This window comes from Squalius cephalus (genome assembly GCF_949319135.1).
Source record: "Squalius cephalus genome assembly, chromosome: 17".
NCBI lineage: Eukaryota > Metazoa > Chordata > Actinopteri > Cypriniformes > Leuciscidae > Squalius > Squalius cephalus.
In genome coordinates this window covers 17,259,977-17,276,787 of record NC_137138.1, presented here as the reverse complement: position 1 = coordinate 17,276,787, position 16,811 = coordinate 17,259,977, and the positions used below count along the sequence as shown (strand labels likewise).

At 38.4% G+C, this 16,811-nt stretch overlaps 1 protein-coding gene across 3 annotated transcripts in view; it reads left to right on the top strand.

Moving 5' to 3' along the window:
• Nucleotides 1-16,811, top strand: part of arhgap32b (Rho GTPase activating protein 32b) — a 116,387-nt gene that overhangs the window by 50,689 nt on the left and 48,887 nt on the right. For all 3 annotated transcript variants that reach the window (XM_079847262.1, XM_079847261.1, XM_079847260.1), the window contains exons 3-5: nt 10,621-10,729; nt 12,613-12,704; nt 12,808-12,892. In XM_079847262.1, coding sequence (XP_079703388.1) covers nt 10,621-10,729; nt 12,613-12,704; nt 12,808-12,892 — 286 coding nt within the window. The remainder of the gene's footprint in view (nt 1-10,620; nt 10,730-12,612; nt 12,705-12,807; nt 12,893-16,811) is intronic.

Genomic DNA, 16,811 nt, shown 5'->3' with positions numbered 1-16,811 from the left:
TCTAAAATAGTGGTCAAAAGTCAAGTTTGAGCTCAATATTTTTTTATGTAGATAATTTTCATTACTAAAACATCTAATTGCCAGATTTCCAGTGTCCTACCTATAATTAATTTGGCGGGACAACTAAAAATCTTTTAAATTACAACTAAAAAAGTAATTTTTCTCTGTTCCACACTATAGCGAGTTGAGGCCATTTTGCCTTTGTAGGGCAGAAATGCCCAAATGTGCTTGTGATTGAAATAAAGTTACATTTTTCAGCGTGATTTCTTCTTTCGAGAGTAGAACCAGCTATCTAATGAAAATGTTTTAAAATCACTTGTTTTAGGGGATGTTGCCTTGGGGCAGTGGTTCCCAAACTAGGGTATGTGAGGTGACGGAGGTGACACGTGAATAAAATGCTGAGTTTTGCGGTTCATTTAATTCTACCCAACCTTAAAATAAAATTAAATCAGAGCATGTATTTCTAACAGGCAAAATGCCGCATCTAGTGAAAAAGACAGCGAAATGGTACTGCCGTTGAAGGTCAAATACATGACAATCCAATCAAATGGCCTCATCTTTTGTGATCAAAACTGACTGCATCCACACAAGCAGCGTAAGTATGAGTAAGCTGACTTGTCAAATCGCGCTACATTACTGCCGTTCTCGACAATGTACATTTGTAAAAGTTGGGTTTTAGCATGCCACATACTAGCATGAAGAACAAATATAGACACAGATTGTGCATAGGGATCGATTTAAGACTCAAACTCTCTTCAATGCAGACACATACCCTGTCTGGGTTCATTTTTAATGTTGATAAATTATACAAGCAAGAATGCAACTTTTCCCGAACATCCACACAATTGCAAAGGTGACTGATTTTGTACAACATTTAAACTAACAAAAAGGTAATATTGAAGCTGCAGTCCGTAGTTTTTCCTCTGTCACCATCTCTGTTCGAAATCTGCAATTGCAGTTATTTGCGGAATTATCAACTTTACGTGGGTTGTGCCTCGGCACGGCACAGTGCGGATGAATCCAATGTTTTGAGGAGAATGTGCAGCTGTCAGTCCCTGCGCCAGTGTGGATACTGTCATTCGAGTCACAGATTCTACTTTTTGGAAGTGTGACCAACATAATAATTTTTACCAGTAAATGTCATTTGAACAAGTAACATCCACTTTTGTTCTGACCAACTAACCAAGGAAAAAAAAGCATTGCAGTAAATCACGCTGATTAAATCTAACGATCGCATATCATATCACGTCAAACTGCAAATTATACTTTGTTCTGAAATTGTTAATGTTAACAACATCAGCATTGTGTGACTAATGCCCTTCCGATATTTATCCTTGTTTTCACATGGGCCAGGTTGCAGTCTCTTTTTTTCTGTAGCCACTCCGAAGTCCGAAGTCTTTTGCATTTTACAACTGGTGAATCTCCAGTTGTCACTGGTGATTGTTGTTTAAACCTTTCTGGATTCACCATCTAATTGATAAGTTGAATTATATCAAGTGCTGTGAGAAAAGGTTATAAATTTCCACCTCCAACATCCTCACACGCAATATAGCCTACTAGCCGAGACACCTTCTTTATGTGTACAGAATGTGACGTAATGACGTAATGACGCAAAGACAAGCTTGAATTTTCCGCGGAAATCCACCAGTACCACTGGAATTAAAAACATTATTACAAGCTTACCGTTTTGAATTGAGCTAAGGCAAGCAGATAGTTTTAAACACTGGCTGGTTATGTACTTGCTCAAATTTATTTTGGATAATTTTTAACCCAAAAAAAGTTACGGACTGCAGCTTTAAATGACGTACATTTTAAACAGTTTTGTCAATACTATTTGCTCTATTGTACCACGAAATAATAGTTCCAATAAAATCCACCGCAGAACTGTTGTGTGTCTCCAAGTAACACACAGCGTTATTTGAACGAATCTGCTGCTTTGAATGAATCGAGAGAGTCAATGATTCATATCCCATTCACAAATTCAGCCACTTGCAGCTTTACTTAATGAATGATTAACTTAAGGGGGCAAATATTGTCCCTTAATGGAAAAAGTGGAAGAGAGGGGGTACGCAGAATGTTGTTAAATGCTTTACATAGAAGGGGGGAATCTCCTCAACCACCACCAATGTGCAGCATCCACCTGGATGATGCGACGGCAGCCATATTGCGCCAGAACTCCCACCAAACACTAGTTATTGGTGGAGGGGAGACAGAGTGATAGAGCCAATCCATATGGAGATGATTAGGAGGCCATGATGGACAGAAGCAAATTTAGCCAGGATGCCGGGGTTACACCCCTACTCTTTTTAGAAAAACATCCTTGGATTTTTAATGATCACAGAGTCAGGACCTCAGTTTAACGTCTCATCTAAAGGACGGTGCCCATCACTATACTGGGGCGTTAGGATCCACACAGACGGATGAGCACCCCTGCTGGCCTCACTAACATCTCTTCCAGCAGCCACCTAGTTTTTCCCAGGAGGTTTCCCATCCAGGTACTGACCAGAATCATCCCTGCTTAAATTCAGTGGGCAACCAGTCTTGGGCTACAGGGGGATATGGCTGTTATTGTAGAAGAGGAGGAGCTCTGATACATAATCTTTTCTTGTTATTTTGTCCTCTCTTTTTCCTTCTATAATCGGTGCTAATGAATTGCTGACTCTGGATAGAGGTGATTTCATGATTTATGAAGGGCCAGCATGAACTGCAGTGGCCTCTAGGAGTTAACGACTTCCATTGGGATGTGATGAGGATATTGTGACAAGACAATGGCGGACACTCCATCTTGACCTAAGAAACATCCCAATTATCTCTGTTGTCCTGCAGTGGCTGAAACGCTACCTTCCACACTGTTGTCATCAAGATTCACTAGGCCAGAATGGTACCGTATTCAAAGTTGTTTCTGTTGCACAAGTTACACAATCACAATTTAAATAAATCTGCTGATTTTGAGAGAAGTTCTGGGTAATTGCTGATTTTGAGAGAAAAGCTGGGTAATTTAGATTTGTGATTTAAATTGAGAAATGTTAATGTGACTAAAATATATGCAAATGTGACAAATAAAAATGCATGATATTTTTTCAGCAGATATAATTTCTTAAAAGTATGCGCTGTGGTGTCCGATTCACAAACAAATTACTCTTATGGTTCTTTTTTTGTGAATCAGTCAAAACCATTCATAGAAACCACTTCAAACTCTCTGCTGAGCAAGTGATTTGAATCGGGCTGTCAGTGAATCGTTCAGAACCATTACTAAGTTCACAGTTGAGCTGAACTGTGAGTCATTTTATACATGAATGCTAAAAAAAAAAAAAAAAAACATTCAAAAATTAAACACTTTTATTGGTGATAATTTAGCATATGAAGTCCAATAGGCATCTATTACTCAATGAACTGAAGTGCTTTTCAAATATCACCTTTATCAACCTGGTCTGTAAATAGTCATCTGAAGTAATTTGCCTCCTAAATGTTTCGTTTTAGGAGCTAATGGCTCCTTGGTTATTTTTTTTTTCTTTTCTGGCTGCTATGAATCATTGTGTAATGTCAAATTGTCAGTACCTGACAGTACACCACTTGGATCTGCTGCTAAAAGCGTAATCAGATTAGCTAAATTGTTATACAATATAATGAACATGCAGGGAGTGGTGGATTTGTAGTCATTTTTGAATGGCAGGAGGTCTAGTTTTGTGGAATTTTGTGAAGTTTTGCGGATGCAGATTCTGTGTGGGCCTGTCATTAGCATATCTCTCTAACCTCACCCCAGAATACCCTGCTCATCTCCACATGTACGTGATGGAATCTCCTGCTCCATCACACCATGCCTCATTGAGCACTCTTGTTCCATGAGTGATTCACTAACCAAAATACACACAGGCCCGTGGCCGCTGTGCATTGTAGTTCAAGCAAATGAGATTAATCGTTATTGATTAAGCACTGCAGTTGGTTGCACCTGGATCAGCGAAGAGTCCTGGCAGCAGTGTCATAATGCAGCACACTGTTGCTTTCTGGACAGCAAACTCTGCTGTGTCAGAACTACATGGAGGAAGGCAGTTTGAGGTCATCAATGTATGGATAACCCAACTGCTCTATTCCCCTTCTAAGTGCTGGATCTGTGTTCATGTGAGCCTGAAACTGGCAGTAAGAGCGAGATCTGATATGTACATGCACTACAGAGACGTGGATGAATTCTCCAGGCTGTTTTTGATGCATACTCTGCACAAAATCATTTAATCTTTATTTTCAGATCATTTTCTAGTAACAATACTGTATTTAAACACCCTTAAAACAAATAATTTTTTCTTGTTTTAAACAGAAATCTGCAAGAATTTGGTGCGGTTTATGCTTAAGAAAAACTTTGCCAATGGCGTAAGAAAAGTAACTTAAGATCTTAATTTAAGATATTCTGTAAGGTCACAGTTTTGCTGATTAAGGTTGTTTTTACACCTGGCTCATTTGGAGCATTTGTTTCAGAACCTGGTGCATCTTAGTTTGGTTCATTTAGGACACAATCATGCCTGAACAAGACAATGTGTTATATAAAAAGCAGCAGTGTCTGACTTCTATGAGTGAGGATTTTAGTTATCACAGGTGAAAACTAAAGAGTCCCTCTTCATTTTAATGTTTTATAATTGCTCTTCTCCATGCATTGCAATAATGCTGTCCTGACAAAGCCTTGATTCTCACTATAACTGCATAATATATTTCACCGGCCTCTATTAGGTACACCTTGCTAGTACCAGGTTGGACCCCCTTTTGCCCTCAGAACTGCCTTAATTCTTTGTGGTGTTAGGGGGTAACAGTTTAGGACCCAAGGGCCAGATGTTTGAAAGAAGACCCGGAGTCAGAATTATAATAAATTGAAGAAAAGTTTTGCTGAAGTTAGTTTGCAGTTTCATCAGCAGAAGTCAGCTTCAAGACTCAAACAGGAGTTCATAGGCCGCCCCGCTTACAGTTACAAAGATCACAGCAGTTATACCCTTCACCAAGGTCTAAGCTACGTCCTTGCTTCAGGTTGCAGTTTCTGAATGGCTAAGAAATAGATAAACACAGTAATTTGTAACATATATATATATATAATATATATATATATATATATACATATAGTATATATATATATATATATATATATATATATATATATATATATATATATATATATATATATATATATATATATATATATATAGTATGTATATATATATATATATATATATATAGTGTATATATATATATATATATGTATATATATATATATATATGTATATATATATATATATATATATATATATATATATATATATATATATATATATATATATATATATATATATATATATATATATATAACATGAGCAGAAATTGCTAAACAAAAGCTTATTTGATGTGGCAGTATATTCTACAGTAAAAACTGTACCCAAATCTAGTCAATAAAATGTTGTTTTTCATATTTCGCCTGACTGTAACGTTGTTTTTATGAAATATTAGGGCATATAAATGTTAATTTGCAGTTTAATACGTTGCTTATACAAATAGCCTACATTTTATTTCAACATATTTCAGTCGATTTTTACTCATCTCAGTATAGCAATACAGTTTGCTAAAACATCATCATTCTTTCACACACAGAAACGCGTTTAAAATTTAAACTGTCTTTTTGCGAGCTGTGGTAAACAGCGCGCATCTCTGCGGCTGCCGTTCATTCATTCACACAGAAACGCGATTCACTTGAGAAGGAAAAAAAACTTACTACAGTATTCCTCAGCTCAGTCGGATCCTTGCTCCTCGAAATACCCGCACTTCTGAGGTACATTTTCCATTATTATTATTCCTCACAGCGCTGCGAGACGGTGTAAACAAGTAGGCTTACAATGATCTGATTATACTTGTGTTTTCTCGAGCTGATATGGAGGCGTTCACAAGTTTGCAGGATTGCCTCAGTCATTTGCGTTTGAATAGCGTGCGCTCTCCGTGGGTGGAGTCACATTAAAAATAATTAGATGAGAACGACTGACATCTCGCTCTTTTCTTACAGATTACATGAACTGAGAATATTTGTTTTTTTATATAAATTACTTCATTTAAAAGAAGAGAATTCAAGCTTCATGCCTGTGTGTCTGTATGTCTGTTTGACTCATTTTCGGACGCGTTTCAGAATGGACTACACTGACAGAGAGAGGGCAGAACTCGCTTCGTGTTTATTTTTCTTTATTTGGCAAAAAGCACAACACTTTGTTTTTATTGTGAGTATACACAAAAATAATACACATTTAACAGAATCGATTGATGTATGAAACTCCTATGGAAAATCGAAGTCAACAGACTATTTATGAGTCTTTTACACTGATAAAAAAAAAGCGAGCTGGTATCGCCGGCGATACCGCCGACCCCAGGGGGTTAAATACAGAAACTTTCCTTAAGCCTTTATCTGACAGAGTTCTCTTGTGCTGTAAATTACTCATAAATCTTATGATAGTTAGATAATCTCCATGCAGTTTTCACACAATATAAGTTGTTTGCATGCCTTTTTTTGCATAGCATTGCACCATTTCATATATTTTATCTTCAGAAAGATCTTTCTTCCTCCCTATATTGCATGAGAACTTTGACTTGCTTAATAATGTGGAACAACCTCTTTAAGTTGGGTCTCCATTTACCCAAGTAGACCTGGCAAACTATTTAACAAACCTGTCTGAGATTGATACCAGTTATCTAAAACGATATGGAGAAATAATGACTTTCTTTGAAAAAACAAAATCTGAATTTCACATCAGTTTGCCCACTTGCAAAGAAATGAAGTGTCTATAATTTTTATGGTAGGTTAATTTTAACGGATTTGGTTGTGTCCATGTGAAACACAGATTAGTCCTGTGACTTAAAGAAAGTACTTGTACATGGGCAAGACCAAAGAGCTGTCAAAGGACATCAGAGACAAGATTGTAGACCTGCACAAGGCTGGAATGGGTTACATGACCATCAGAAAGAAGCTTGGTGAGAAGGAGACAACTGTTGGTGCCATTATTTGGAAATGGAAGAAATACAAAATGACCATCAATCGCCCTCGGTCTGTAGCTCCATCCAAGATCTCACCTCATGGGGTAAGGATGATCATGAGAAAGGTGAGGGATCAGCCCAGAACTACACAGGAGGAGCTTGTTAATGATCTCACGGCAGTTGGGACCAGAGTCACCAAGCAAACCATTGGTAACACTACGCCACAATGGATTGAAATCTTGCTCAAGAAGGCACATGTAAAGGCCCGTCTGAAGTTTGCCAATGAACATCTAATGATTCCGAGAAGGTTTGGGAGAAAGTGCTGTGTTCAGATGAGACCAAAATTTAGCTCTTTGGCATCAACTCAACTCGTCATGTTTGGAGGAAGAGAAATGCTGACTATGACCCCAAGAACACCATCCCTACAGTCAAGCACGGAGGTGGAAACATTTAGCTCTGGGCCTGTATCTCTGCTAAGGGACAATTGCCGATTTTGCAGGTTTTCCCACTTACAAAACATGTAGAAGTCTGTAATTTTTATCATAGGTACTCTTCAACTGTGAGTGACGGAATCTAAAACAAAAATCCAGAAAATCACATTGTATGATTAAGTAATTAATTTGCATTTTATTGCATGACTAGTATTTGATACATCAGAAAAGCAAAACTTAATATTTGGTACAGAAACCTTTGTTTGCAATTACAGAGATCATACGTTTCCTGTAGTTCTTGACTAGGTTTGCACACACTGCAGCAGGGATTTTGGCCCACTCCTCCATACAGACCTTCTCCAGATCCTTCAGGTTTCAGGGCTGTCGCTGGGCAATACAGACTTTCAGCTCCCTCCAAAAATGTTCTATTGAGTTCAGGTCTGGAGACTGGCTAGGCCACTCCAGGACCTTGAGATGCTTAAGAGCCACTCCTTAGTTGCCCTGGCTGTGTGTTTCGGGTCGTTGTCATGCTGGAAGACCAAGCCACGACCCATCTTCAAGACTCTTACTGAGGGAAGGAGGTTTTTGGCCAAAATCTCGCGATACATGGCCCCATCCATCCTCCCTTCAATACGGTGCAGTCGTCCTGTCCCCTTTGCAGAAAAGCATCCCCAAAGAATGATGTTTCCACCTCCATGCTTCACGGTTGGGATGGTGTTCTTGGGGTTGTACTCATCCTTCTTCCTCCAAACATGGCGAGTGGAGTTTAGACCAAAAAGCTCTATTTTTGTCTCATCAGACCATATGACGTTCTCCCATTCCTCCTCTGGCTCATCCAGATGTTCATTGGCAAACTTCAGACGGGCCTGGACATGCGCTGGCTTGAGCAGGGGGACCTTGCGTGCGCTGCAGGATTTTAATCCATGACGGCGTAGTGTGTTACTAATGGTTTTCTTTGAGACTGTGGTCCCAGCTCTCTTCAGGTCATTGACCAGGTCCTGCCATGTAGTTCTGGGCTGATCCCTCACCTTCCTCATGATCATTGATGCCCCACAAGGTGAGCTCTTGCATGGAACCCCAGACCGAGGGAGATTGACCATCATCTTGAACTTCTTTTATTTTCTAATAATTGCACCAACAGTTGTTGCCTTCTCACCTAGCTGCTTGCCTATTGTCCTGTAGCCCATCCCAGCCTTGTGCAGGTCTACACTATTATCCCTGATGTCCTTACACAGCTCTCTGGTCTTGGCCATTGTGGAGAGGTTGGAGTCTGTTTGATTGAGTGTGTGGACAGGTGTCTTTTATACAGGTAACGAGTTCAAACAGGTGCAGTTAATACAGGTAATGAGTGGAGAACAGGAGGGATTCTTAAAGAAAAACTAACAGGTCTGTGAGAGCCGGAATTCTTACTGGTTGGTAGGTGATATAAATACTTGTCATGTAACAAAATGCAAATTAATTATTTAAAAATCATACAATGTGATTTTCTGGATTTTTGTTTTAGATTCCGCCTCTCACAGTTGAAGTGTACCTATAATAAAAATTGCAGACTTCTACATGCTTTGTAAGTAGGAAAACCTGCAAAATCAGCAGTGTATCAAATACTTGTTCTCCCCACTATATATATATATATATATATATATATATATATATATAATATGTGTATGTATGTGTATGTGTGTGTAAAATTTTATATAAAATATATCAGTTTGAGCGGGAATGACGGCTACATTCGTATAAGAACATGTGCCACAACTCACGGCAGCTCACGTTTGCGTGTTACAACCACAATAAGCTCGCGGAGCAAACTTTTCAATCCATGGTGCAGTGGAAACTGACCAATAGGAGGACAGTTTTAATCTCATGTGACTTGCAACATTTTTGTGCACTTTGAAACGTTGCCATGTGAAAGTGAACCAAACCAAGAAAATGCAACATTGGAACAAATTAAGTCCCTTATTCGAAATGAAGCGAATTATCTACAGGTCTGAAAATGCCCTAAGACTATGTTTTTTGTATTGTCTAAGGTCCTTCTTTGATGTTGATTTCTGGTCATCTTCAAGATAATTTTGTTAGTAAATGATAAATGTCAGATGAATATGAGTGATTTTAAATGAGTCATTTCTGTACATTGCTCCCAGTCGTAATACTGTCTCTCGAGCATCTTCCCTGGCACATTCCTTATGGCGAGAACCATTTTCACTGTGCTCCATAAATCCTCAGCATAATTAAAGGTCTTACAAGGATGTAAACCATGTCATTAATTTAGCCCATATTTGTGTGGTGGTGTCAAGTTCTTGTTTATTGTAAAATTGCAACATATAGTTAAAGTAAAATACAGGCACACTTTATGACATTGCTGGATGTACTATTGTGCCGTAAACTGCAGGATCACATATTAAACTCCAACGCAAGCGTCTCTGCTTAAAGTAGATAGATAAACATTCAAAGTCATTTTCCAGGTCATCCAGATTGGTTTATTCCATATCGTATAACTTTTATGTAATTCATTCCATGTCTTTTTATGGAAACAATTTTCCCTTTTCTGTCAGAACATCCTCCACTTTGGAAAGTGTAACCGTACCACTGACCACGCTGAGCTTTTCATCTCTGATCAGCGGTGGTTTGTCTTTTTGCCAATGTGAGACAAGCCAGACTGCTACTTTGTCTCTCCCACCCTCTCATTCATCAGGGTTGGAAGGAAATAATATCTTTGCTTTCTTTCATATCACCCATTAGACCAAATTACTTTTTTCTGTTATTTTTAAAGTAAATCAACAGCATCTACTTTTCTAGGCTGCAGGCATTTTCAAAAGAAAACTGAAGATACCCTTGACTTAAATTGGCAGATATTCCTGCATGCTGTTGTAGTGATCTCACTTTGATTCCCTGCTGTGCATGCTGGATAATTTTTTTTTTCCCCTTTCGTGTCACTGTGATTAGTTTCGACATCTCGGCTAATTGAAATGATGCTGCCATTAACACCTCTGTGAAGGATGGGATGTTCTAAATCACCGCCTTACATTGAGGACGTGTCATTTTTGCTGTCACACTGCCCATCTGATATTCTACTCTGCTCCGCTGTCATTATTCTCAAAGGCAGGCGCAAAGCAGGGTATATTCGTTTAGTTCACAGGCTATCAGACTCACCCTGCTGCTTCTCTCTCTATATATTCCATCCCCTCCCCTCTCCCCTCAGGGGCCTGAGACCTGGACGGCACCCGGAAGAAGACGATATCGTGCCAGAGCTTGCCAGAAGCATCCACCCCCGAGAGCGACCTGACTGGGAGGAAACCATCAGCGCAATGGTGAGAAGCCAAGTGCTCAGTCTCGCACAAATTCAGTGACTCCCTCCCACACCCTACGTTTACAATTGCAGTAGTAAAGAGAGCAGATAGCATACCCTGAAGCTGTGAAAATTAAAAACTGACTGGTAGGGACAGCCATAATTATTTTATATAAGATCCATATTAGTGCCATAGACTGACATTATTACCTGTCTGTAGGAACATGATCTTGTCAGATGCCTGCAGAGCGATAATGTAGATCTGGTCATTATAGAGCAGACACAAAGCAGAATTATTTATATAATTCATGCATTATGAAATAAATGAATGAATGGACATGAAATGTAGATTTGAGTTTTATTGAGAATTATTTTAGGAAGGAGACTGCAGATTAATATGAGAGGAAACCAGTTGCCTGGGGTAATGGTCAATAATACAGTTTAGTGATCATTATGTAAAACATTCTAAAAACACTGTTACTTTTAATTGCATGCATGCTGAATAAAATTATTCATTTCTATATAAAAAATGTCAAGCATAATGTAGTCAATCATTCATTAATGTAAAATACACCCCGTCATGAAGCAGCTAACACATCATCTGACACTTTTGCAATGAGTGATCAGTGATGACGTACAGTATATCGCAGAATATCCCAGGTTGACCTATTAGAATGGAGTATTCGAGAGCAGTGTAGTAATAGATTACTATTTCACTGCTTTGATGATCTACACCATCTATAACGTTCTTTCCTCAGCCTTTGTTCATTTCAGAATTAGTTCATGATGATTTCACCAGCACTGACATACTTGCATTCAGTGGTGCTGATAAAAAAAAAAAAAACTGTCTCCATAGCAACCTGACTGTTGGCTGATGTTGTTTTGAGCACAAACAGATTAGCGAAGACATATCAAGGGAATCACCATGTATTGCCTCACTCTTATGATACATTAATTTAATGCTCTTAGGTTCAGTGTTATAACATTGTGTGCCAGGGTATTCATTTTAACTCGTTAATTTTACTGTCAAGGTCATCAAGCTCTATTCGCTGTTGTCTCTTCACTGTCGTGACCTAGTTTCACTGTCACTTATAGTGAAGTGAGACTGTGATGATCAACAGACTGGGTGTTACAAATAATGAAACAGAACTAGATTTGGACCAGACCCAGTCTAGCTTTCACACCATGTTTTACACCAGTAGAAACTGGTCTGTTCAGCCGCATGGCATATTTGAAGGCTGCATGGTCAAGATACTTTTAATAATTCTGTGTCTGGCTTCTAAGAGCCACACTTTCAAAGCATTATTCATATTTCATGGGCATTCTGAATCACTAGCTTGTTTTGGTTGGCCTTGCCAGATGACTGTCTCTCATTTGGCAAGGAAATGAAGAGAATTAAATAGAGCATTATAAAGCATACCAGCTTTTAAAAGATTCAGATGCTGGACGCACGCTTAGCCTTTGTAGACAACAGTTCAGGGTCACTCAGTTTTTTGGCATATCTGTTTAACCTGTCTTTGACCCTGTTGTAGCTTTTTCTTTCCTTCCATTACTCAGTAGATCTGTTCTATGGTGCCTACAGGTGCTCAGTGGTGTTAAATTATATTCTTATTTTACTGTGCTGAGCTTTTTAAGGATGACACTGTGTGTGTGAGAGGGATTTGTCTCTCTTGAGCTCTTCTTTGCACAAAGATTTGGGAGGAGACTGTTCATGTCCTGTTAAACTATATTCAAGTGCTTTATCATTTGGGCCAAGCCCCTGCCCATATAATGCATGAGTATTAGTGATTGTATTGTAAAATTCTGAATTTAAAATGTAAAAAAAAATGAAAGAGCTGTCGGGGAGGTGTTAGGTTATCCAAATTTTTTTGTCTTTAGCTGATAACATGCTGATCTCTCTTTCAGGCACGAAGTGCTGAAATTCCAGAGCTGACCTCTGAGCCTCTCATGCGCTCCTGCAGCAGCACTGCCAGCATGAAGGTGAAGAATGTTAAAAAGTAAGTGTCAAACATTTACACACCCAAAGTCACAAAGTTTTCTATATTATCCTCATGTTTCCAATAGCTGAATATTAAACTTACCGATCTGTGATCTTTTCAGACTCTCATTCACCAAGGGTCACTTCCCAAAGTTAGCCGAATGTGCCCACTTCCACTATGAAAATGTTGACTTTGGGACAATACAGGTAAGATCGTAAGTCCTTTAATAACAGTAAACCTGCTTTAACTATAGAGTGGCTCTCAGTGACTGGACTTGAAAGGGACAGTGTTGAAAATGAGACCAAAGGGGAGATTAAATTCTATTGTGCATGTGTGTTAGTGTGCAATAAAATGTCAAGGGTGTGCAGATAACACCAGAGTGCCACAGCTGGGAGAGGAACAGCAGCGTGTCTCTAATGCAAGGCTCCAGGGAATTGAAAAGTGAGGATCAATGTGATATTGCATCCCTCTCAAACCTGCAGCAGCACTCTTGCAGATGACTATTTCCCCTGCTAGGGCTGGGCATCCTCAGCTACTTCACCATACATTACATCTCGATACATGTCACGATTCAGTCATGATGCATCGCTATATCATAATTGTATCTCAACTGAAACTGCGCCAGAAGCATGACAGAAAGACTCTGTGATGTGTGATGGCAAGAGAGTGTATTTGTTGCATCTGTTTCAATCTCTTCACTTTAGTCCAGCATCGTGTCACACTGAGAGACACCGGTTTTAGAGTTTGCACTTATTTAGGTGACGTCCATCTTCACAAAATGTAGGAAATTATATAAACGAATGCATCAAGTTCACAACACTGTTTTTTATATATATATATATATATATATAAAAAAAAAAAAAATATATATATATATATATATATATATATATATATATATATATATATATATATATATATATATATATATATATATATATATATATATATATATATATACACACACACACACACACACACACACACACACACACACACACACACACACACACACACACACACACACACACACACACACACACACACACACACACACACACACACAGAGTGCCTCAGTACATCCCAGATGCTACATTGGATTGATAAGAGCAACATCTTGAACTTTTCAGCATGTTCCTCAATTCATTCCTTAACAATGTGTGGTGTGGGAGGGTGCATTATCCTGCTGAAAGAGGCCACTTCCACCAGGCAACATCTTTGTCTTTAAGGGCTGTACTTGGTCTGCAACAATGTTTTGGTAGGAGGCACATGTCTAATTTACGTCCACGTAAATGGCCAGACCCACGGTTTCTCAGCAGAACATTGCACAGAGCATCACACTCCTAAAAAAAAAAAAACAAATACTATGGAAGCCAATGGGGTACATCAACTGTCTGGTTACTGGCATTCTTCAAAATATCTTCCTTTGTGTTCAGCAGAAGAAATAAATTCATACAGATTTGAAATAGAATTTTAATTTTGAAGTGAACTAATCTTTTAATATGTGGACTTGTTAGGAGATGATCAATGATATTTGCTTCACCTGTGAATGGGCATAATGATTTGGCTCATCAGTGTGTATATTTTTCAGAGTCAGAAAGTCACACTGATGTAAGTTTAGTAATTGCTAAACGCTAATAGACCAAAATTTGGCCTCATTTTTAATTTTGTGTTTTTGTGGTATTTTGGGGAAATACTTTGAGGTTTGCTTGGTTAGAGCGGGGTTTCCCAACCTGCGGCTCGTTACCCCCATCAGGGCTGTCTGAGGGGTTGAAGAGTGTATTTGATTTTAGAGAAGCTAATGATTTTACTCATCACATTTAAATAATCCAGGCTAATAAACAGATGTGTCTCATAGATGATAAAAATAAGGGTGTTTTTTTCCCCCCCAGTGTAAGTTTCCATTTAAAAGCAGTTTAAACTAAAACTAAACTAAAAATGTATTTCAGGTCACTTGCGTTCTGTTCAATTCTGTTTAGCTCCATCTAGCTGCAAGAACCATGACAAAATATCAAACTGAATACAAATTCTTATTGTTCTACGAACTTGCGATTATAAAAACAAATGGACATGACAGAGTGAAAGTCTGCAGTCTTTATATTTAGCCATTCATAAAATCACTACGTATTTAACACAGAAAAAATGCAAGCATGGGGTTTCTGGTAAAGATGTTTTGCAATTTAATAGAATGAGCTAAATTTCTAATAATACTTCTGTCTACATTTTCCAACTGCCTATCTACACATAAGTTTACTTTAAAGGTTTGGTTGTGAAGCATATGACTTGTGAAACACATGACTCGTGATTCATATGACTTGTGTCCCCTGAGAAAAAGGGTGGGAACCACTAGGTTAGAGAAGTGTGACAGCTTGGGTCAGAACTGTGCATGACTTTCGGTGTGAGGCAGTAACAGAGCTCAACAATCTAGAGGGGATTAGAGTGCATTCACAATGACACGTTCTCCCTTTCAAAAACAGATAGACATGGTGTTTTTAAAGAACTATTTTTAACCGGACTACATTTTAGAACATGACGCTTATGGTGCTAGATGTCAAAAAAAGCAGCAGCGAGCCCATAATGCCCGATATGCACATTCCTACTTGCGGCATCTTTTGATGTGGGAAAGAAAACTTTAGCCTACTTATCTGTACTGAATAAATTTGGCTTCTTCACAGTGTTGTTCCCTTTCACATATTTTACATTTCTCATTATAAACTGTATCAAGGCTCAGTGAAAGACTAAAAGGACTGGTGGGAATGCTGAATAGCGCCTTGTTGTGTAGGGGCAGGAGGTGGGGTGGTGCGACAGTGTCGGAGATCTCTGTGTCTCTGTGTTTGGGATTAAGGGTATAATGGAGCGCTCACAGAATGAGAAAATAGATTGGCATGGTGTCGAGGGCCAGACAATTGGGAGGGAGTGAAGCAGTGGTTTCTTCAGGGGGCCTTCACACTGAATAGTAATCCTGCTTTTGGAGGAATTGCCCTGGGAAAGCCGAAATATGAGACAGCTATTTTGCATTCACATGTTGCAGCGTCGACATTTCTTCATTGCTGTTTATAGATTATTGTCGTTCTAGGATTGTGTAAACCATCTAGGTGCAGCCGATTGTAGCCTGCACTGGCGTCCAGTAGAGGGCGGCAGCTCCTTTCTTTCTCTTATCGGACCAGTTCGCAGTCAGTGCAGCAGGGTACCATGGCGACAATGAAGAACATCAATAATTCTCTTTACTCTGCCACATAATCATGGTTTATGCACAAAACACAATTCAATCCGGAGAAGTCCTTTACAGCCCAGAATTGAATGAGCCTGCAGTTGTACAGCAGCTGCTGCTGGCATGGATACTTTAGCTATGTTTGTGGAGTTCCTTCCAGAAGCATGTCATCCTTTTGCTGGTGATTTATGAATGGTTTGTAATTACAGGCAGATCACTGACTGATACTCCCAAAAGAGCAGCAGAATGACTGGGTTTCTCTGCATTCAGAAATGGCTCCAGAGAAACACTGTTGTCCTCAAATCTTTTTACTGTGTTAGCCATGAACTTGATTTAGTCAATTAAGGATGCACAATATATTATTACCATATAGGTATCAGTGATTATCATTAAAAATGTATCGGTATCTGCTGATTTGAGATTTTTTTGTGCGTGCTCATTTTCCTTATTTTTACATTGAGTATGACAAATTAATTTAAACATAATAATAATAAGGGGATGCACAATATACACTACTATTGAAAAGTTTGGTGTTGGTAAGATTTTTGATTTTGAAAGAAATCTTGATTGCTAATATGTATTTGATCAGAACTACAGTAAAGACAGTAATATTGTGAAATATCATTGCAATTACAAATACTTGAAAACAGAAAACAGCCATTACTCCAATCTTCAGTGTCACATGATCATTCAGAAATCATTCTAATTGGCTAAAGAAACTTTTTGGTAACACTTTACAATGAGGTTTCATTAATTAACATTAGTTAACTACTTTAACATGAACTAAGAATGAACAATACTTCTACATCATTTATTAATCTTAATGTTAATTACTAGTACATTATTAAAATCAAAGTTGTATTTGTTAACATAAGTTAACACTGTGAACTAGCAATGAATGACTATTTTTATTA